The following is a 24,836-nucleotide window of genomic DNA, read 5'->3' as shown; positions in this document are numbered from 1 at the left end:
TATTCTTGAGGAAAACAGACTCGATGAGAGATGGAAATGTACTTGGAACCAAACCAATGACCTGCATCCTGAAGGTCACTGCACAGCTTTCCACTTGTGGCCATCAAAAAGTAACATCAAGTATACCTGAGGTGGTATCAAATGGCCAACAGACAACCCTCTGAGTTCAACTGGGGCAGACCCTGGCCTTTGCTCAACTATAGTGCTAGTCACCTGCACCATGAACATCCTCACCTGAACCTTCTGCAGATGAGGAAACTTCTTACAAAGGTAAGAGTCATTTTGAAAAATTTCTAAAAGTACCCAACTGAAGATCCATCAGGGTGTGGACAAGAGTCATCATCTTGACAAGGGTCCTTGAATATACCCAACTGAATAAGATGTTCCCAAACATTCATGCACTCCCCAAACACACCATCCATGGGGCATGTTCAGCTCAGCCCCAATCACTGTTTGACCACACTTGGAAGGGCAATAATGCACTACCGGTTTGAAATATTCCAGTAAAAATAAAGCCAAAAGAAAACATTTTTTGAACAGTTTCACCTCTTCTTCTATTTACCCTTGATTCAAAATGTATGTGTTTATACAATACTATGAATGCATTATATATACACAGATGTATGTATATGTACAAACAAATTATAGAATAATCTAATTTGCATGATGTCTGAAGTTTTTTAAAGTCAAGATAGTACAACAGTTCCCATGAGGTTGGCTCATGACATACCCGGAAAATCTTGTTTCCAAACTTGCACACTTTGACATCTTCTGGGGGCACTCGTAGGAGGCATTCCTCACAGCAGGCCTCCTTGGCTTTGTCACAGTCACCAGGGGGAGAGCACTTCTTCTTACATACCACGGTAGAGTCCTGGGGACCCAAAAGCAAACTAGAAATTACAAACAATTTTCACCTCTACCAAGCACCCTACTTGGCCTTCCTTTAACAACCCACAACTAACTCCTCTAAAACTTCTTCTGTAGGTACCATTTTTAATGTATTGCAATACATCTTTCATTCACTTCGAGATGTTACCTGTTGATTAATATCTTGACTGAACTATGAGGAAGCAGTGGAGCATTCAGCACATGCTCCTAACTTCCAGTGGTTTGCACCTTGTGCCCAAGAGACTCATCCACTCCAGCCAGTATGTGGCAAGAAAGCCCTGTTCACCAAAGGCCAGCCTGGTTCCTCTTTCTTGCCTTCTTCCTCTTTCACATTCTACATTAACAGAGCTTTCTTGGGATTTTACACCATCTTTTAGCATTGCGCAAAAAGACAGACATCTCTGATCAAAGAGTAAAAATTAAGAGCTAACATACCACCTTAAGTTGAAATTGCTCAAATGTGTTCTATATTCACAAAGTAACTGGATAAACAATTCCAAAACTGGACCTGAGTTCTAGAGCTCTACTGTAAAAAATATGACCTTGACCAGGCCATTTAGCCTCTGAAGGAGACTGACTTGTATCTATAACTTAAAAAAGAATATGGCTTGATTTCTTAAAAAAAATAAAAATGCTATTCTACCCATTACTTCTCAGGCTAAGTATACATTTTAAATGTAAAATGGCCCATAGGAATTATTAGAAGTCAACTTGTAAATTGGAAAAAATTAATTCTTTGTCAAACCACATGTCTTTTTTGATTTCTAGTTTGAACAACAGGACATTCACCAGTTCTCAGTGATCTCCCATGATCACTATGGATCTCTTGTGTGTGTGTGTGTGTGTGTGTGTGTGTGTGTGTGTGTGCGCGCGCGCGCGCACGCGCGCACATCTGGTGTGTATGTGTGTGGTCACCCAATGCACTGTGTGCCTAGCACTGCATTAAGCAATAAGAGTACAGAAAAGAATGTCTGTCCTCAAGAAGCATAGAGTGAAAAAGGGTAGGTAATCTTATAAACAAATTAGTGTAATAAAATGTGCCAGACAGAAAGTGTAGAAGTGTAGAGATAGAAGGAAATGCCTCTTTAGAGGAGATGATATCTGAGATAATCTGCCTTGGGTGAAGAGTATATTAATCAGATTTAAAGAATGTGAGGGGGCAGGTAGAGAGATCATCAGATTGTAAGGCACAGAGATCTGAAACCATACTAAATTCAGATAATTATGAAATAGTTTTCTGCACCTGCCCTGGAAATCTGAGAAGCACTGGATGCAGATGCTGGAGAGGGAATCTCTAAGCAGACAGAAAAAAATACCAGTTCCCCAAAATGATGTCAGCCTGATTCTTCCAGCATTCACACACCCAAGATAACTGTGAATTCCTACTCTGATATGCCAGGCTCTTGAAGGAGAAGTTTTAATTACAGTTCTTATTGTGTATTGGGACATATAATCTAATTATCTCTCACAGATTCCTTGAGACCCAAAGCGCTGTTCAGGGGATGCCTGGCTCCCCTGCAACTGAGAGAGTTGGGAATGTAATGTGTTCCAGCAAAGGCTCAGTCACCCAAGAGGAAGCTGCAATGTGTGACGTTTCCAGTGGGGAAAAGAAGTCCTTATGACAGAGAACAAGCCCAATGGGAGGAGCCGCCTTACATTTAGCATAGGAAAAGGCAAACCATGGGAGGAGGCAGGTACCTCAGGGAAATATTCTCAGGCTTGAGGTATTCTTTGTAATCCCTGTTGGAGAACAGAGAATGCAGCCCTTACCCAGCCACCCTTGTGAAGTGGTGCATGCCACCTACCAAAGCCTGTCTCAAGTAATCAAGAAGACCATTGAATTAGACAAAGGAGAATGAAGGGAAGAGAGGGGAGGAGAATAGGAAGAACAGTAGAATGAATCAGACATAACTTTCCCAATCCTTGTATTTGAATACATGACTGGGGTAACTCTGCATCATGTACAACCTCAAGAATAGGATCCTAATAAGAATAAGTTATACTCCATGTATGTATAATGTGCCAAAATACATTCTACTATCATGTATATCTAAAAAGAATAAACTAAAAAAAAAGAACTTCTGAACTCTAATCCTATTGACTCATGCCGACATTTAGCAAAGCTCCCTTCTTCCTGCCCTAGCTCTTTAGCTATTAAAAATAAAACAACAGCAACCATCACCACCAAAATATATTATTATAAACTCGTGTCACACAGATGTTTGTGCTAACTAACTGATGAATGATCCTAAAGCCCTCCATGATTAATGTTTCTCTTCCTGGTTTCAAATAAAATTCACCACATAAGAACAGTTTATGACTATGTGATGCATGTCCCTTCAGAATTCTGGAGCTGCGGAATTCTTCCTTTACTCAGAATTAGACTTCCAGTTGCCTTTTGAGAAAAGTGAGCAGAGGCTTAAGTGAGACATGGTACAATGAACAACACATAAATACTCTTTCCAAACTGCCAGGTTTATCTCTGTGATGAACTGTAAATCCATGCTTTTTTGTTCTCTTGAATGTGATTAAAGCCATTTTCATTGGCAGGTATGTTGCAGAATTAATTTTGGATAATTAGAGCCAGAGAGCACTGCCAAGTGTATCTCTCTGACTTTAAAGAATCCTCAGGGCAGCCCTTCAGAGTGTTGCTCTCACCACCAAGAGCTAACCTGTTGGTCCTCAGAAGATGACAGTGGATTAAAAAGTGGGCCCTACCTATGAAATTCCTTGTGATGTCAAGCATAATTTTACTCGTAAAATGGCATCAGTAATTCCTGCCCCCCCCCCAAATAAAACACCATTGCCTTGGCTATGACACTAAAAACCCAAATCCCTATCTGTAAGTGATGGCCTCTCAGAACCGTCTTACCTTACAGGTACATGCTGTACAGTTGTCATACAGAAAAGAGGATCCATTGTCATAAACATCACTGCGAAAGAGGCAACTCCCAAAAGGAAGGTCGAACACTTTCCTCTGACCTAGAGGGAAGCACCAGCACAGGGTAAGGAAACCAGAAGCCAGCAATGTCTTATTTTGTCATCAACAATTATATCACAGAACTCTTAAACATTTTCACAAGACCAGGTAAATCTGGTGCTCAAAAATAGAGCTGTAGGTCAGATGTGCCCAGGAGATCCCCAGGAATCATTCATTTCAAGAGTCACTGTTTAAAAACTTGATTCTGCAACGAACCTTGTAAGTACGACAAATCATTTTTATATGTCCATCATAGAGACCAAGATGTCTTAGATATAAGTTGCCCTCATTGGGCTTCCACTAGGAAGAAAACTACACAAAATATCATTTCATTACAACAACATAGTAAGTTCTGGAAAGAAGTCAACGTGGGAACTGTGAAGACTGAGAGCTCATAGAAGACTTCTTGGAGAATGTGATGCCTGAGTTACATCTTAAAGAACAAGTAAAATTATCCCCTAAAATGGGTATTAGCAAGAGGGTAATGAAGGTGAAAAGAGTCAAGCTATCTCAAGGACTAGAACTAGCAAAAATTAATGAAATAGCACCTGCTATACTCTAAACATTCATGTCTCCATAAAATTCAAATCTTGAAGCCCAGGCAACATGTGATGGTATTCAGAGGTGGACTTTTGAGAGACTAGGTCATAAGGGTGAAACTTTCATGAATGGCATTAGTACCATTATAAAAGAAGCCTAAGAAGGACCCCTTGCCCCTTCTACTATGTGAGGACACAGCAAAAGGCACCAATTATGAGCCAGAAGTGGTCCCTCACCAGATGCAGAATCTGTAAGCTCCTTGACCTTGGACTTCCCAGTCTGCAGAACTGTGAGAAAAACATTTCTGCTGCTTGAAAGCTACCCAGTTGATGTAGCAGTCTGAGCAGATTATCACAGACTCTTGTTAAGAAAGTACACAAAGCATAAAGGGCAAATCTCAATCAAAACGTGCACCAAGGCAGGACCCAGCCTCCACAGGTCAAGTGTCCAAACCTTCATGGGCATAGTGTCTCTGCAGAATTATTTAGGTTTTTCCTTGATATGAGGATTGGACTGACAACGCAAAAGACCCCAAAAGCAATCCTAAATAAGGAATAAAATCCAATTTCTCCTTTCTTTCAACATTTGAGTATCTATCTCTTCCCTGAAGCACATCAGATCATCTTTAAAATGTTACTTTAATTAAGGACTAAGAAACCAACAATTCATGTTCACTGATCAAATTTAAATTAATACTCCTCTTTCTCCTTGTTAAAAAACAAGATTAGTAGCAGTCTCTGTTTATTAGTAAGTCCAATAGAATGCTGAAAATGTCTATAAATACATACTAAGTACTGTTCTCAGAATCAGTATTATTGAAAGTACCATTAGTAGGAGTTTAAAAAAAAAAAAAGTTAACTTCTTATCAGGGTCAACCCAAGGCCAAGATGCAGTATAATTCAGAGCAGTTAAATCATTAGTTTGGTTCTCACTATGAGGAGTAAATGTGTTAACCTTCAAAAGATGACAAGTAAGTTATAATTCAGGTCCCCACATATTGACTCCCTTGTGACCTTGAGTGTGATTTCTCCTGTCCTCACTAACATCACTCATAAAATGGCATCAACGCTGTCACTGTGTCATATCACCACGTCCATCTGCAGTGCTTATACTGAAGTATGCAACCAAAACTCACAGACAAAATTTAGTAGAATCATTGCTAATATTCCAATTAACACAGGTCTGCTTATGTGCACACCATGGCCATGAGTCTCTTGAACTTCCTGAGAACTTCTACACTAAATCTGAGGATTGTCATCGAAATATAAAATTCAACCTTTCCTTAAATATCCCTCCAGGGAACCCCTTTAGACTTAGCCAAAAAATGTCAGAAAGCTGTGTATAGCTTAAGTCCTGTGGATTTGGTCCATCCATTATAATTCCTTCTGTTAAAACACAACTGCATCCGTTAAGAATTCTTTTAATTGTAATAACCTGACTTGTCTTTTGCCTATCTTTTCTCTAACTGTGCTTCAGGTATTTTGTATGTAACCTCAAATCTTCTTTGACAAAAGGCAAAAGATGAGATACAATGCTTTATGTAGAAGCTTTCATTTCTACCAATCAAAATGCATCATTTTCATGGCTGAGGTTCACATTTTCTCCTCATTTTTTCTGGTTGTACCATCACTACTGTAGTCAATATTCTCGAACAAGTGGATAGATGGCTGGATGAATGGATGAACGGATGATAGATGGGCAAATAGATCTATTGATTGATCAATCTATCAACTGAATATTTTCATCCCCCTGAACAAATAAAACAAATGGCTTAAATTATTCCTCACTAAAATATAAATTTAACCTATAATTATGAATATAAAGCTCTTAGCACAGTGCCTGGCACTCATTAATATCCCCCAATAAATGGCAGATACAAACCATTATTATTATTAATGGTGATATAATTCAAAGATGATCCTGGGTTGGGTCACACTGAGATGAGTACTACTCTGTGTATGCTGATCTCCAACGAGAACATTCATTAAAAATGAGACAAGCAAGGAAAGGAACATTGTAATACAAGAGGCAGAGGTATGTCATGTGCAGGAATTCTGGTCAAGGAGAAATATAAGAGCAAATCAATACCCAACCAGTCAAAAAGTCTAATTAGACTAAGATTTCAGCATCTACAAAGCATCCTCATGTTTATTTTTTCCTTCTGTCTTTTGTTGTGTGGATATGTTTCATTTCATCATCAAAGAACACAAAATCTTACCTTAATCCCAAATTCATCATGGCCAACATAAGATAAAACATTCCAGGGAGTGGTTCTGTGACTCCTTGGACAGCCTGATTCAAGCCATTTCCACATCATTCCACTGTGGTTTAGCCCAACCAAAAAAGCTCTCATCTGAGGGAATTGTGATTTTTCAAGTTTCCCAAAACGCACTGTTCCTTTTGTAGTCCATCTTAAAACCACAAATGATCAGTAAAATCTGCATCCAATACAACAGCCATTGCTCATGTGGGAAACTTCTAAGTTGACTTAACATGCCCAGAGCATCAGCTTCAAAGCCTTAATCAAGCCTACTTATCTCTGGGGTCTGGTCCAAACACCACTTCCCGTGTGATGGCTTTCCTGCTTAGCTGGAACGGTACTTCTACCATGACCCTTAGCCAGGTGACTTCTACCACACTGAACTAGCTAATTTTATTCCAGGGGAACAAATACATACTGGCAATCCATGAAGGAAACACGCATATGGGAATGCCTTTAATCAGGTGTGTCTAAACAATTCTTTGTTCTTCTAGTTATTTCATATTTACTCAAAAAGTGTGTGTGTGTGTGTACACATGTCAGGCAGGTAAACATTATATGAAATTACAGAGGAATCCCTCGAAGAGGAAAAAAACTGTCTTAGTCTAACAAAATACCTGTATTTGCTAATTATAAAAAGAAAACAGATTTGGGGGTATGGCTGTAATATCCTGTGAATGAAAGAAATAAAGCATCAGGATGGTTTGGAGTTGGAGAAAGCTAACTATAAAAGAAAGAAGACTCAAAGAAAGAGTGTAAACGGTAACTAACAAGAAGCTGGAGCCCGACAGGCCAACCTGCACAGGATCAGGAAGAACGGGGACGTTCTGCCCATCCAGACTCTGCAGAGCCCGGAACCTAGGAGCAAACCACCTTCTCTGTCTGCCTTTATCTCCTTTCCCTGTGTTTTCTTTAATTTCATTTCATACCTGAGGACCTCTATATCACTAAGTTCCAGAGCTCTATCAGGGTTTAAAATCCACAGATTCAAAACCCACCTAACCAGGGTTAGAGAAGATGGCGGCCTAGAGGGTGGCTGCATTACGTGTTGCTCCAGAACTCAGGATTCAAGAGAGGAGATATTGAGACGCTTGGGACCAACTCAAAGTAGCCGGGTGACTCTCACCCCCTGGGGGGGCATCCCGGATGGGACGGGGGTCCCGGAACGCAGGAAACTTTGTGAAGTAGAACTGCCGGCGAGACACCCCTCCCCCCGCTGGAGCGCCATAGAGGAGGCCGCTCGGCACAGCGCTGGGACTCGGAGCAGCCACTGGGGCTCCGGCGGCTGCCCGGGGGAGGAGTGGCGGGGAGAACTGTGTGGACTCAGGACACCGGGGCCTGCCCTGAGGAGGAGGAGAGGAGCGTGGCCACTTGGATTCGGAGAGACTGCGCCAGAGCTGCAGGCGGTTGCCAGAGGAGAAGCCGCGCGGCGAGCTGTTTGGAATCAGAACGACGCTTCTGAACACCGGGGCCTGCCCTGAGGACAAGGAGGAAGAGGAGCAGCCGCTTGGATTCGGGTGACTATACGGGAACTACAGGCGGTTGCCAGAGAAGGGGCTGCGTGGCGAGCTGTTTGGACCCTGACCACTTCTGAACCCCGGGGCCTGCCCGGAGGAGTAGGAGAAGGAGGAGAAGGAGCGCGGCGGGTCCTTTGGACTCGCAGTGACTGCATTAGCGCTCCAGGCGGCTGCTCAGAGGAGAAGGCGAGTGGTGAGTTGTTTGGTCTTAAAGTGACAGCTCCTGAACACAGGGGGGCTGCCTGGAGGAGAAGCGTGGTGGGACGCTTGGTCTTGAGGGACCACACCAGAGCTCCGGGCGGTTGCCCAGAGGACCCGTGCAGCGGGTCACGTGGATTCAGAGCCACTCAGAGGGACTGCTCCTGAACACCCGGGGGGTTATCTGGAGAAGGAGGAGGAACGGGCAGGGTCACTTCGACTCGGAGTGATTGATTGCCCCGGGCTACGGGTGGTTGGTGGGAGGAGGAGGCACGAAGTGAGTTTCTTGGACTCCTAGTGACCGCACCGGCATACTGGGCGGCTGTCTGGAGGAAGAGGCCTGTGGCGGGTCTCTGGGACTCAGAGCGATTGTTCGGGGCCACAGGTGGCTGCTCAGAGGAGGGGCCACGCAGCCAGGCGATTAGGTGCAGAACAGGGTCCCAGGATCTAGGAGGCTTCTGGGTGGAAGAGCCGCACAGAGACAGGCTTAGGGCGGAGCGAAGGTTCCAGGCCTATGGGCAAATTCTCTGAGGAGGGGCAGCCTAAGGAGATTCATCTGCGAAGGGTGAGGCTCCCAGGCCCAGGAGGTAGGGCCGGGCCCCTGGAAACTTTGCAGAGGAAGGCAGCCCAGCCCAGGCAGTAGCTGTAAATTGAGGGGAACCTCTAGGAGGAAACTGACCAGCGAGACCTCCCCACCGGGTGAGCCTTCCCTGCTGGGTGAGGTTTCCCACAAGGACGGTAAAACCAGAGGCTCAGGCCCAAACAGGCCTTGCCTCAGCCCACAGCCTAGGTCCCCTTTGGATGACCATTGGTCAACAAGTGGAGGCACCTCTGCCCACTAGCAGGGAATATACCCCACCTGAAGGCCACCACTCCTAGAGAGGCAGCTTCCTTGTGGAGCACCGCATTATCAACCTCCTCCAAGACTTCAGCCTACTGAAGGCTAAGAGGGGATATATATAGAAATCTTCAGGGTCATTGTAAATCAACAGAGGAAATCTGCGATATCTCAGCGGTCCACTGATATCTGAACAACATGAGAAAACAAGGAAAGAAAATGCTGCAAACAAATCTAGATGTTACATCAATAAAACCCAATGACAGCATGGCAGAAGAAATGACAGAAAAGGAGTTCAGAATGTACATAATTAAAATGATCAGAGAAGCAAACGAGGAGATGAAAGAGCAAATGCAAGCATTGAATGATGAGATGAAAGAGCAAATGCAAGCATTGATTGATCGCACCAATCGACAGTTAAAAGAGCAAATACAGGAAGCAAAAGATCATTTCAAAAAAGAGTTAGAGATATTGAAAAAAAACCAAACAGAAATCCTTGACATGAAGGAAACAATAAACCAAATTAAGAACTCCATAGAAAGCATATCCAATAGGATAGAACACCTGGAAGACAGAACCTCAGACATTGAAGACAAAATATTTAACCTTGAAAACAAAGCTGAACAAACAGAGAAGATGGTAAGAAATCATGAACAGAATCTACAAGAACTATGGGATATCATGAAAAGGCCAAATTTAAGAATTATTGGGATTGAGGAAGGCCTAGAGAAACAAGCCAAAGGAATGAACAACCTATTCAATGAAATAATATCAGAAAATTTCCCAAATCTGAAGAATGAAATGGAAAATCAAGTTCAAGAGGCTTACAGGACTCCAAATACACAAAATTACAACAGACCCACACCAAGGCACATTATAATGAAAATACCTAACATACAAAATAAAGACAGAATTTTAAAGGCTGTGAGAGAAAAGAACCAAATTACATTCAGAGGGAAACCAATACGCATATCAGCAGATTTTTCAATCCAGACCCTAAAAGCTAGAAGGTCCTGGAACAACATTTTTCAAGCCCTGAAAGAAAATGGATGCCAACCAAGAATCTTATACCCAGCAAAACTTACCTTCAAATTTGACGATGAAATAAAATCCTTCCATGATAAACAAAAGCTAAAAGAATTTACAAAAAGAAAGCCAGCATTACAGAACATTCTCAACAAAATATTCCATGAGGAAGAGATGAAAAACAAAGAAGCAAATCAGCAAAGGGAGGAATTATCCTAAAGGAATTGTCAAATAAAGGAGGAAACAAGTTGTGTCAAACAAATAAATAAACAAAATTTTAAAAATGAACCAAATGACCGGGAAACCAAATCATTTCTCTATAATAACCCTGAACGTTAATGGCCTGAATTCATCAATCAAAAGACATAGACTGGCAGACTGGATTAAAAAGAAAGATCCAACAATATGTTGCCTGCAAGAGACTCACCTCATAGAAAAAGATACCCATAGATTAAAGGTGAAAGGATGGGGAAAAACATACCATGCACATGGACTCAGCAAAAAAGCTGGAGTATCCATCCTCATTTCTGATAATGTGGACTTCAAGCCAAAGTTAGTCAGAAGGGATAAAGAAGGTCATTTCATACTGCTTAAGGGAAGCATAAATCAGCAAGATATAACAATCATAAACATCTATGCCCCAAACAGTGGCTCATCTATGTATGTCAAACAAATCCTTCTCAATTTCAGAAACCAAATAGACCACAACACAATAATACTAGGTGATTTTAACACGCCGCTCTCACCACTGGACAGATCTTCCAGACAAAAATTGAGCAAAGAAACCATAGATCTCAACAACACAATCAATAATTTAGACTTAACGGACATTTATAGAATATTCCATCCAACCAAGAGTGAATACACTTTCTTCTCAGCAGCACATGGATCCTTCTCTAAAATAGACCATATATTATGCCACAAAGCTAATGTTAGCAAATACAAGGAGATAGAGACACTAGCATGTATTCTATCAGATCATAATGGATTGAAGTTAGAAATAAATGAAAGAGTAAAACACAGAAACTATTCCAACATCTGGAGATTAAACAATATGCTATTATATGATGAATGGATAACAGAAGATATTAGGAAGGAAATTAAAAAATTCTTAGAGGTAAATGAGAACAAAGAAACATCATATCAAAACCTCTGGGACACTATGAAAGCAGTACTTAGAGGGAAATTTATTTCATGGAGCGCATTTAATAAAAGAAGTAAAACTCAACAAATAAACAACCTAACACTACAGCTCAAAGCCTTAGAAAAAGAAGAACAGAACAGCACCAAAAGTAGTAGAAGACAGGAAATTGTTAAACTCAGAGCTGAAATCAATGAAATTGAAACAAAAGAAACAATACAAAAAATTGACAAAATAAATAGTTGGTTCTTCGAAAAAATAAACAAAATTGATAAACCTTTAGCCACACTAACAAAGAGAAGATGAGAGAAAACCCAAATCACTAAAATTCGGAATGAACAAGGAAATATCACTACAGACAGGATAGAAATACAAAACATAATTAGAAGCTATTTTGAAAATCTATACTCCAACAAAATAGAAAATTTCAAAGACATCAACAGGTTTCTAGAGACATATGAATTGCCTAAACTGAATGAGGAGGACATAAACAATTTAAATAGACCAATTTCAAGTACTGAAATAGAAGAAGTCATCAAAAGCCTACCAACAAAGAAAAGTCCGGGACCAGATGGGTTCTCAGCCGAGTTCTACAAAACCTTTAAGGAAGAGCTCATTCCAATACTTCTCAAAGTATTCCATAAAATAGAAGAGGAGGGAACCCTCCCAAACTCATTCTATGAAGCCAATATCACACTGATACCTAAACCAGACAGAGACTCATCAAGGAAAGAAAATTTCAGACCAATATCCTTAATGAACATCGACGCAAAAATTCTCAACAAAATTTTAGCAAATCGCATACAAAAACATATTAAAAAGATAGTGCACCATGATCAAGTGGGTTTCATCCCAGGGATGCAAGGTTGGTTCAACATCAGGAAATCAATAAACGTAATTCACCATATTAATAGACTTAAAGTCAAGAATCACATGATTATTTCAATAGATGCAGAAAAAGCATTTGATAAAATACAGCACCCCTTCATGCTCAAAACACTAGAAAGAAATAGGGATAGTGGGAACATTTCTTAATATTGTAAAGGCCATTTATGCTAAGCCCATGGCTAATATCATTCTAAATGGTGAAAAACTGAAAGCATTCCCCCTAAAAACTGGAACAAGGCAGGGATGCCCTCTTTCACCACTTCTATTCAACATCGTTCTTGAGACTCTGGCCAGAGCAATTAGACAAACCAAAGAAATTAAAGGGATACGAATTGGAAAAGAAGAACTCAAACTATCCCTGTTCGCTGATGACATGATTATATATTTAGAGGAACCTGGAAATTCCACCAGAAAACTCTTAGAACTTATAAGTGATTTCAGTAAAGTAGCAGGTTACAAGATCAATGCCCATAAATCCAACGCATTTTTATACATAAGTGATGAATCTTCAGAAAGAGAAATTAGGAAAACTACCCCATTCACAATAGCCTCGGAAAAAATAAAATACTTGGGAATCAATCTCACAAAAGAGGTGAAAGACCTCTACAATGAGAACTATACAACACTAAAGAAAGAAATTAAAGAACACCTTAGAAGATGGAAAGATCTTCCATGTTCTTGGATAGGAAGAATTAATATTGTCAAAATGGCCATACTACCTAAAGTGCTATACAAATTCAATGCAATTCCAATTAAAATCCCAATGACGTACCTTACAGAAATAGAGCAGGCAATTATGAAATTCATCTGGAAGAATAAGAAACCCAGAATAGCTAAAGCAATCCTTAGCAGGAAGAGTGAAACAGGGGGTATTGCAATACCAGATCTTCAACTCTACTACAAAGCAATAGTAACAAAAACGGCATGGTATTGGTACCAAAATAGAAAGGTAGATCAATGGTACAGAATAGAGGACACGGACACAAACCCAAATAAATACAATTTTCTCATACTAGACAAAGGGGCCAAAAATATGCAATGGAGAAAAGATAGCCTCTTCAACAAATGGTGCTGGGAGAATTGGAAATCCATATGCAACAGAATGAAACTAAACCCATATCTCTCACCATGCACGAAACTAAACTCAAAATGGATTAAGGACCTCGGAATCAGACCAGAGACCCTGCAGATTATAGAAGAAAAAGTAGGTCCAAATCTTCATCTTGTTGGTCTAGGACCAGACTTCCTTAACAGGACTCCCATAGCACAAGAAATAAAAGCTAGAATCAACCACTGGGATAGATTCAAACTAAAAAGCTTTCTCTCAGCAAAGGAAACTATCAGCAACGCGAAGAAAGAGCCTACAGAGTGGGAGAATATCTTTGCCAATCATACTTCAGATAGAGCACTAATCTCCAGAATCTATAAAGAACTCAAAAAACTCTACTCCAAGAATTCAAACAGTCCAGTCAACAAATGGGCTAAGGAAATGAATAGACACTTCACAGAAGAAGATCTACAAGCAATCAACAAACATATGGAAAAATGTTCAACATCTCTAGTAATAAGAGAAATGCAAATCAAAACCACCCTAAGGTTCCATCTCACCCCAATTAGAATGGCGATTATCAAGAATACGAGCAACAACAGGTGTTGGCGAGGATGTGGGGAGAAAGGTACACTCATACACTGCTGGTGGGGCTGCAAATTAGTGCAGCCGCTATGGAAAGCAGTGTGGAGATTCCTTAGAAAACTTGGAATGGAACCACCATTTGACCCATCTATCCCACTCCTTGGCCTATACCCAAAGGACTTAAAATCTGCATACTACAGAAATACAGCCACATCAATGTTCATAGCTGCTCAATTCACAATAGCCAGACTGTGGAACCAACCTAGATGCCCTTCAATTGATGAGTGGATAAAGAAACTGTGGTATATATATATACTATGGAATATTACTCAGCCATAAAGAATGATAAAATTATGACATTTGCAGGCAAATGGATGAAATTGGAGAATATCATGCTAAGTGAGATAAGCCAATCTCAAAAAGCCAAAGGACGAATGATATCGCTAATAAGTGGAGGTTGACACATAATTGGGGGGAGGGAAGGGTTAGAGTTAGGGTTAGGGAGGGGGGCAAGTATGGAGGAAGGAACTACTGTATAGAGGGTAAAGAGGGGTGGGAGGGGTGGGGGGAAGGGAAAAAAATAACAGAATGAATCAAACAACATTGCTCTATGTAAATTTATGATTACACAAATGGTATGCCTTTACGCCATGTACAAACAGAGAAACAACATGTATCCCATTTGTTTACAATAAAAAAAAAAAAAAAAAAAAAAGAAGCTGGAGCCCAAATAGAAGAAATTTTCCCAAAATCAAAATAATTAAGAACTTTTTATAACAAGGGAACTTAATATTTCATTTCATGGTGTTCCTGTGATTCTCTGTAGAATAATCACCCTTGTTGGATGCAAACATTCAATAAAATCTCATAAATAATATTTGATTCAATGGCACCACAGAATGTGAGAAAACTGGGGAAGGGGTGTCTCTGAAGGGAAAAATGGTATTAAAAAAACTTTAAAAAACAGAAGAGAGACCAAGAGAAACAGCAAGACTAGGAACATAAACTCAGAGGTGATTAGGGACAAAGTTAGTCCCCCCAAAGATCCCTGGAGATTCTACAGGAATACTTCCTTCTTAGTACAATAAAATTGATAATAGCACCCACATAACACACAGAAGTTTTATTTTAGAAACTATATTTCACGGCTTCTCCAAAAGATTAAATGAGGGAAAAGCACATAAAAAGTCTCTCATATGGTGCTTCGGTGATACACACCAAATGCTCAATAAGAAAGTGCTTGTACTTTTTTCTTTTTGATTATAATTCATTTTTCCCTTCCAAATCTCTCATTTTCTGACATGTTATCCTCAGGTGAGCTTTGGCCTCTACAGACAACACCAGTCTACATTCTTACATATATTTACTTCACATGCCTTTAACATGTGTTCCTACCAATAGTCATAGACCCAATTAAAGAGAGTTTCTTCAATACTGTTCTCACCTTGTGGGACAATGTCCTAGGTGGTCTGGTGTACCAGGTTCCAGATATAAGGAAAGATAAAAGCAGCCTCTGTGGAGACCTCAGATGAGAGCCAACCCTTGTTTACACCTTCCACTCAGGAGATTAGAAGGTGCAGTTGTCTCAAATAAGCCATGAACAGGACAACTTCAGAACCCCAAAATAGCAGTCTGCATCAACACTCTCAGCAGAAACTCTGGAGCAAATTGCATTGTTCTTTGACCTGAAAATAGTCACTCACCCAAACATTTGGGGCAGCATTGTCCTGGGGGTGTGTGACTAAGGTGCTGGGGACAAGAGAGAATGGGACAGACTTCTCTCACGCACTGTGTCCTGCCTCCCTAAGAAAAGAGAGAGAGAGAGAAAAAAAAGCACATTTAGAAAAGTCAGTACATATAGACTGTACAACCAAGATATCTGGAGCAAACCTAAGGCCCTTCCCTACTATTAGGTCCCTGGGGTGACTGCTCAGGTCCATGTAATTCCTCCCAACCATCCTTTTCTTTTCCCTGTAGGCTCTCTCAATTGCAGCTGCAAAAAGTCTGCCTCTCAAGAGATGATTCCAGATAACATCACCTTCCTCCCCCCACCCACCACCACCTTTCTTTATCTTTTCCCTTCTCAAGACCAGTTTTTGGGTGGGTCTAAGGAAACAAACCACTCAGTTTGCCTAGGATTGGAGACTTCCAGTACTAACCAGGAACATTTCATGCAAATCCAGGATGAGTGGGCCACCCTAACAGGTCAGTGCACCTCTTACCATCCATTCCCCTGCAAGCAAAGGAATCCTCTGTGTTTAATGAGCCTTTTCCTCCTCTTTCCTACCCCATCTTTCTGCAGTTCTTACAGGTATCTTTCTGCAGGAAGACTTCACTGTCTGCCACAGCTTGAAGATGTCTCTAGAATGGCCCACTGAGGGTCCAAGTAGAGGATGTGACCAATCTGATAAAAACAGATGTTCTGAAACCAATGTTTAGCAGAACCATCTCCCTAGATTCTAACTAATCAAATCTGTTTCCATTAACTGTCTGTAAGATTATGATGATTGATATTAGAAGAATGGAAAGAGCCTTAGAGGCCCTTGGAAGAAGTTTTAGAGCTTTTGAATATTTTCCTACTTCCTCATTCTCATTCTTGACCCTTTCTGGTCTCAGCACCCTTTACTTCTAACACCTTATTTATCCTTAGTTTCTCTGCTTTCTCTGTCCGGAAGTATCTCTCCTCTCTCTGGAATGCAAGATACATTGTTAGGTCCTTCTTATCCTTAGCCTGAGAACCTGCTTTTCCAGACTCAGCAAATTTTAACTGCTTATTCAGAAAGCTGAGGCAGAGAAAACATTAAAAATATTTTCCAGTTAATGTACATCTAACAAACCCGTAAGGCTGATTGATACCTATTAAATTTGAATTTATTAAGAACTAATATGAATTCACTATGAACTTTATAAGTTTTCTTCTTCTTTTTCTAAAGAAAATTTGAAAATTTGGTAAACAATTAACTAGATGAATGGGATTGCGGTGGATTGGCTACTCCAGGATTTGAGCTAGGAACCAAACTAGTGGACTTTTAGGTATCCATTGTCATAAGTGGATGGTTTATATCTCAAGGACCTCAGGAAATGACAACTTAGGTCCAGAAAGGGAATGACCCAAGGTCAGGCATTTCCTCACACCTTCTGCATGAGCAGCAGGCAATAGCTTTGGCCTTGAGGATCCTATTCATTTTCATCCTGGCAAACTGCTGTCACCTCTGTTTCCACTTTTGCCATTTTAATTACTAGTTTATTTTTTGGTGGGGAAGAATGAAAAAGAGAGGGCATGTTACATGTCTTTTTAAATATGTGTTATTTTGAAACCTCTTTAATGTTGGATTCTTCCCCAAACCAATAGAGAACATATGAAAATACCACAAAAAACTCGTCTGTTGTTTTTATATTATTTCCCGATCAGCAAGAAGCATTAAAAATCTCCCTCAAATCCCAGGCTGGTCTGGGATTTGTCACTCAACTCTGCATAATCTTAAAGTTAGGGGCCTGTCATCAGACTTCAGAGGTGGGTCACCTGAGTCTGGGCCAGCCCCTGAGATCAGCTCAAGCTTACACATAAAACACAAAAGTCATATCCAAAGGTAGGACAGGATGGCACGGCCCTTAGCTTTTAATTTCAAAGAAATTCATCTACAAGCAACTTCCTAAATCCTGAAGACTCCAGCCACACAAGCTTGCCTCTGTGCTGGTTTCTCTTCGGTGTACAGAGAACACTTTCTTTTCACCCATATATCCTGTTCTTGTTGGATCAGCATCTATTTTTCAAGCATATTTTAAAATTAAAATTTGAAAAATATTGCATAATTGCAAAAGAGTTAACTTATCCAACACTTTGGAAAGCTGGCAAAAGAACATGTGTACTCCAGTAATTTTCCTTACCATGAGGTCAAAGAGCAAATTTTGCATACATAATACAACTGCAGTTTGTGTTTCCCAAGAGTCGTTAAAGTAACTTGAACTCCAATCTGGGTTTGCTGGTTTAGTCAAGTTTTATTTTGTTTGGGTTGCAATATTGTGGCACAGCCCAAGCCCCGAGGCAGCATTCCAATTAATGCCTCCAAAGAAAGTGCAGGCCCTTCCTAGGAACAGAGTCACAGCTTACAACCTGCCTCTATGATTTCAACTCAGCAGGGACTCTGGTTAAACTACAGTCTGTGGCTGTGCTGTGAACTAAGAGGGTTAAAATAGCAGAAGTAAACATTTCTGTTCTAAAAATGAACAAATTCCTACTGTAACCACACTAACTCGGGCTCTTTGAGATTGTCACAAGAGCTTTCCGATTGGCTTCTCTGCCTCCACTCTCTTCCACTAATCTATCCTGGAATGTTCCATATGTCCAGGACTCCTTTCCAGTATCTATTCTCCATTCCATTTTTTTGTCAAATATTTCTTTATGGCCATCATAACAGGTTGGGGATATAGCAGTGAATATATTACACAAAAATCTCTCTTTAAAGGAGCTTCCATTCCCAGTGAGCACACCCCCATTCCTGCTAAGCTTCATATTGACTCACCATTGCCTTCAGGATAAAGTTCAACCTAATCAGGCTAAAAGTCAGTGTAGAAGGGTGTAATATTTGATGTATGTGCACCAAACTCTGCTTCCCTTTTCTCTCAGAGTTAGACTACATTTCCCTCACTCCTTGCAGGTAAGTGGTCATAGGACTGAGTTCTGACTAATGGGAAATGGAGGGTAATATAACACACCCACAAGCCTACCCAATAGAAATTCCTCACACATAATCCTCCATGCTCTCATTTTTCACTTGAAGGATGACCTACTGAGTGGAATAGAGAAAAAGCCTGGTTTCCTGGGTCGCCATATCAATGTCTACCCTCAAGATCACTGCAATGAACTGAAATAAGCAAGAAATAAATTACGTTGCAAGAAATAAATTTTTTCAGCTACTGCACAATAGAGCTTTATTACATCACGTCTATTTTGTCAAGACACCCAATAATCTCTCCAATCTCCCTCCATCCCACCTCCAGTGAAGGTTCCAGAGTATCTTATTTCTTTATTGCCCCCCAAAACATTCCATGCCTTCCATCTTCTTTATATACACCTTGTTCTCTTTGACCTCCATCACTGACCCCTGTAAAAATCTTGCTTCATTCAAAGTCAATCTCAAGCCTCTCTTCACCTGTGACCTTTTCCAGAGTCCTCCACTTTCCTGGAACCTCCTTCACTTTTCCATAACTCCTCTCTTCTCATCTATGACCCTGTGTATTAGACACATACATAATTTTCAGTATATACATAAATGCTTAATCCTACAACATGACATAAGTTTTACCTCCAAGCTAGACTGTCTTGAGGGCAAGGACCAGTCCTATCTGCCTCATATCTTTCAGAAGAGTCAAAGTTCAAGGAACACCTCAATAAAAAAAATTAGTGAATGAAAGGTGGAGCTATCACACATAATGAGTTCCAGACTGGTATTTTCCAGATCTCTTCAACTATAGAATCCTGATGACATGGCATAGTTCTGGAGGGTCTGCATCCCAGACTTATCTTTGTATCTCCTTGGAGTTTGCACGTTCTCACCTTGCATTCTGCACATTTTAGGTACCAACTAAATGTTGTGGGTGCTGAGATGTCCAAGGCAACATTCGACTTCAAAATGTAAAACTGGTACAAGTCCAACCAACATAATTAAAAATCTAACATATTTTATTAAATATTCAAACATCCCACATGGTTAAAATGCATAGAGACAAACTACTGTATTCTTAAGTGGTTGTCAAGTAAAGGAATGCTAGAAACTTCCATAGTAAGTGAGTGTTCCGATTTTCACCACTTGCTTGTCCTTAGAAAGGCAAGTTTGTTCTCTAAAGAAAGTCTTTTATTATAATTGCACATCCAAGTACTTCTCTTGACAGTAGATGTCTTTAAAACAAAGATCTGAAATCTATCTCAGGCCTATTTTCTGTGCTCTTATTTTGTTTTAGCTGATTCAGTCAAGTACACAATTGCTTTGTGTCAAAGTTTACCCTAGAGCAGCAATTTTGCTGCATAATAAAAATCTGTCTTTCTGAATAAAGTGATGAGTACAAGATGATAAAACCACAGCCATGTGCATGCGGGATTCTTCTCCAACCCCCGAGGACCCCCGAGAATTAGGGCTGGAGACTGTCCTGCAGCATGAGACATGGCACTGATCCTTTGATCAGGATGCACAGCCTGGGCTCCCTAACAGGAGGTTGGGAGCAGAGTTACTAAACAGTTACAAAAAACTCCCTCTAGAATGTGGTGGAGCTGATTCATTGCTAAACAATGCTATACTCTACCACATTCTAGAGAGATGTTTTCCTGTGCCCAATTGTTTTAAAAGAATAGAGTTCTTCATTTATTCTGAGATGATGGTAGGACCAAGGGAGAGAGAACCTGGAGGGGTCATGTAGAAAATAAATACATCTCAAGTGGGAAGGATTTCTGAGTGGCCCCTTATTCTTACATTTCCACAACCAGAGGTTCAAAGGCGACTTGGAGCAGAGCAACCACTCTGAATTAAAAATTGGATCAAAAAAATTACAAAATGAAGCGAATTTTCTTAGCCATGCTTCTCTTTGACCTAGAACTTCATTTCAGTAAGCTTTCAAAGCTAGGCACTTACTTCCAGTCTTGGTACTTGGATTTTCCCATTCTTGGCCAGCACAGAATAGAGGCAGGAAAAAAAAAAAAAAAAAAAAAAAAAAAAACTGCCAATCAAATTGGGAAGCAAAGGAGGCCATTGAGCTGTTGAGCTGAGGGAGCAGAAGCAGAGGGACCAAGGAGAGAGAAAACTCCCTAACAGGAAGCGGGTGACAAGTCCAGGTTGTTGGAAGGCCTAGATACTTTTATCATTTTAACAAAGTCTCCCAAAGACCCCATGTGCAAGCTATCCTCACCCCTAAAGTAGAAGCTGAGGCACTAAACCTTAGGGAGCTTGCTCAGAAAACATGCCTCCCAACAAGTAAGTGGCAGGATCAAAATGCAAATTCAGCTCTAACATAAAGTTAAGTCCTTTCTATCAGTTATGGCCTCTGAATGGCTGCACAATTTCTCAGCTAGGATATGGAGTATTATCAACTTGATAGTCAGAACTTCCTCCCCTTTGAGCCATTTCGTATGTCTTTCCATAGATTCTGGTTACAGCTTTATATGCACTTCTTAGATGTGAATGGCTTAGATAAACTGTATTATCTATACTTTATTATTTACTGAGAAAAAATCCAAATAATGCATTTACTTTATTTGCCCCAAGGGCTTTTTACCTGTCATATTCTCTTTCCCTTCTCCCACTCTTCTTTCTCTCTTCTTCCCTCTTTTACATCTAAAATAAGACTTGCCTAATGTGAAAGTCTGTAATGGCTCTTCATTGCTATGCAGGATTCCCAATCTAGCCTGAGTCAGAATTACTCATGGAGTTCTTGAAAAAGAATACAGAGGGCTTCACATCATTGATTCTGATGCAGTACCCAGGCACCTGTACTTTATTAAAGCTACAACTATGTCCCAGTCATTGAGTTGTGTGTCCCAACTCACAGAACCTCCCAAGCATACCCCACGTGCTAGTGCTGAGGCTGTGACTCTGCACACCATATCTCTGCACCAGTGGGAGGAACTAGTTCCTTCTGCAATTTCCTGTGGCCACCTGTTCCTACGGTCCTCACCCCAGAAACGCTGCCTCTTTAGACAGCCAAGTCATCTCCCCAAATCAGCATCTGAACCATGCTTGCAGTTTTGCCAACACTTTATGCAGATAAAACCAGCTTCATCTCACTGCCCCTCTCCAGCATGAGGGCACTCCTCTGCAGAAGTCTGAACTTCAAGTTCACCCTTTTTTTAAAATATTTTTATTTATTTATTTTTATTGTAAACAAATGGGATACATGTTGTTTCTCTATTTGTACATGGAGTCAAGGCATACCATTTGTGTAATCATAAATTTACATAGGGTAATGCTGTTTGATTCATTCTGTTATTTTTTTCCCTTCCCCCCACCCCTCCCACCCCTATTTTCCCTCTATACAGTCCTTCCTTCCTCCATTCTTACCACCCTCCTTAACCCCAACTCTAAACCTAACCCTAATCCTAACGCTAACCCCTCCCACCCTCCATTATATGTCCTCATCCACTTATCAGCGAGATCATTCGTCCTTTAGTTTTTTGAGATTGGCTTATCTCACTTAGCATGATATTCTCCAATTTCATCCATTTGCCTGCAAATGTCATCGTTTTATCATTCTTTATGGTGGAGTAATATTCCATTGTATATATATGCCACAGTTTCTTTATCCATTTATCAATTGAAGGGCATCTAGGTTGGTTCCACAATCTGGCTATTGTGAATTGAGCAGCTATGAACATTGATGTGGTTGTATCTCTGTAGTATGCTGACTTTAAGTCCTTTGGGTATAGGCCAAGGAGTGGGATAGCCAAGTCAAATGGTGGTTCCATTCCAAGCTTTCTGAGGAATCTTTCCAGAGTGGCTGCACTAATTTGCAACCCCACCAGCAATGTATGAGTGTACCTTTTTCCCCACATCCTCACCAACACCTATTGTTGCTTGTGTTCTTGATAATCACCATTCTAATTGGGGTGAGATGGAATCTTAGGGTAGTTTTGATTTGCATTTCTCTTATTACTAGAGATGGTGAACATTTTTTCATATATCTGTTGATTGCTTGCACATCTTCTTCTGTGAAGTGTCTGTTCATTTCCTTAGCCCATTTGTTGACTGGATTATTTGTATTCTTGGTGTAGAGTTTTTTGAGTTCTTTATATATTCTGGAAAAAATTGTTTAAGTTTTAAAATTCTCCTCCTTTCCCATTCTTACCCCATGCTAGAGGTGGGAGGTTCACCCCACAGATACTGCTGCCTCTGTGATATCTTAGATTTTTCTTTTTATACCTACTTAACAGACCTTTATAATTCATTCTCTCTGTTCAAATAACCAGTATTGCATATGCCTCCTGAAAAAAACCTTGACTGACATACCATGTGACCCTGATGAGCCACCAGATGTGGGAACTCAGCCTTCAGCCTGCCCTCGATTCTCCAGTAAAACCCACAGACCAGCACTCAGACACTCCCTCTGTCTCTCTCTTCACATACATACACACACATATATGTGTTGGAATATATATATACATGTAATATATATATATTGTCTCTATACATGTAATATATAGAAAGATGAGAAAGAGAGAGAGGCACAAGTAGGTTCCACACACATATACAACCATGCAGTGCTTAACAAGGAGGATACATCCTGAAAAATACATCATTCAGCAATTTCCTTCTTGTCTGAACATCACTGAGTGTACTTACACAAACTAAGATGGCTATAGTATCACTAGGCAATACATGCTGTCCTAGGTTAACCAAACTGTATTTATGAAGTACATAACAATATGCAATGACAGTGGGATATTTTTGTGAATGCATATACCACCTGTGGTGCGATAATTTATGTGCAGGTATTAGACTTACCCATTAGATCAGTGTTTCTCAACATTCAAACAACTGACATTTGGGATCTGCTAATTCCTTGCTGTGGGGGCTGTCCTATGCATTGCAAGAGTATAGCAGCATCCCTGGTCCCTACCTGCTATATACCAGTAGCATCATTTGTCTCCTGGTTGTAGCAACCCAAAATGCCTTCAGACATTGCCACAAATCCTGGGCATGAGAACAGTACTAGACTAGTGTTGACTAGACTAGTGTTGACTAGACTAGTGTTTCCTCAAACCACAGTCCAGGAGCACGCAATTCTAACATTTCTTTCAAATGCTAATAAGTGGAGGATGGCACATAATGGGGGGAGGGAAGGGTTAGTGTTAGGGTTAGAGTTAGGGTTAGGGAGGGGGGCAAGTATGGAGGAAGGAAGTACTGTATAGAGGGAAAAGAGGGGTGGGAGGGGTGGGGGGAAGGGAAAAAATAACAGAATGAATCAAACAACATTACTCTATGTAAATTTATGATTACACAAATGGTATGCCTTTATGCCATGTACAAACAGAGAAACAACATGTATCCCATTTGTTTACGATAAAAAAAAAAATGTACATGGGAATGCTGTACAAGGCAGTATACTTTGCAAAATGCCTCTTTAGCAGGAGGTCTCATCAAGCAGGAACAGAGGCTTAAGTATAGTGTTAGCTCCCCCAGCAGTTAGCACACACCATAGCTTCTAACATGTGCTCAAGACATGTGTTTTGAAGAATGAAGCTCATTTTTCATGGGAAGCACTTCTCACTGAGGGAAGAACCAGGCCCAGTCCACTTCGCTGGTGGCTGCAGGCATCTTTTCTTGGGGCTTACGAAGGAGGAGGTCAGGGAGAAACAGGGTGAGTTGGAAATGTGAATGAGGCAGAGAGGTAGAATCGTGCACTGAGAACACCACAGGCTGTATAATCTGTGCAGATTCTAGAAGCTTTCTGCCCCGAGAACATGAATGTTATGGCTACATTTGGGTTTCTATTTCCAAGTGATAAAATAAAACTCAACTTTAATTCTACACACAGGTAGCCAAACATGTCAGCAAAGCTCCACCAGCATGCCCACTTTGTCCCATAAATATCTCAAACAAACGACAACTGCTGAGAAGGACCCATTGGACCAACAAAAACAAAAACTCTTTTGTACACTTCATTACCTATTCAGAGAACCATGAGCCAGTGCGCCGTCTCAAGAACCAAAGCCTGAAACAAATTCCTTTTACTTTTTCCATCAGTCCATGTTTCTAAGTCCAATTTTATTGTTGTTTATATTGTTTCAGTTTCCTATTGCTGCTCTAAAAAATTACCATGAAAACTTAGTAGCTTAAAACAGCACTCATTTATCAGCTTACAGTTCTAGAGGTCAGAAGTCTAAATTTCACTTTATTGAGCAAAAATTAAGGTGTAGGTAGAACCGACTTCCTCATGGAGG

General features: G+C 40.5%; 1 protein-coding gene across 5 annotated transcripts in view; it reads right to left on the bottom strand.

Moving 5' to 3' along the window:
• Positions 1-24,836, bottom strand: part of BMPER (BMP binding endothelial regulator) — a 245,214-nt gene that overhangs the window by 93,020 nt on the left and 127,358 nt on the right. For all 5 annotated transcript variants that reach the window (XM_079150871.1, XM_079150875.1, XM_079150872.1 and 2 more), the window contains exons 7-9: positions 15,613-15,712; positions 3,761-3,870; positions 731-871 (exon numbers count right to left, since the gene is read on the bottom strand). In XM_079150871.1, the coding sequence (XP_079006997.1) occupies positions 731-871; positions 3,761-3,870; positions 15,613-15,712 (351 nt within the window). The remainder of the gene's footprint in view (positions 1-730; positions 872-3,760; positions 3,871-15,612; positions 15,713-24,836) is intronic.

The sequence above is a fragment of the Sciurus vulgaris genome (assembly GCF_902686455.1).
Source record: "Sciurus vulgaris genome assembly, chromosome: 8".
Classification (NCBI taxonomy): domain Eukaryota; kingdom Metazoa; phylum Chordata; class Mammalia; order Rodentia; family Sciuridae; genus Sciurus; species Sciurus vulgaris.
The sequence above is the reverse complement of the archived record's forward strand: the minus strand, read 5'-3'. Positions and strand labels throughout refer to the sequence as shown.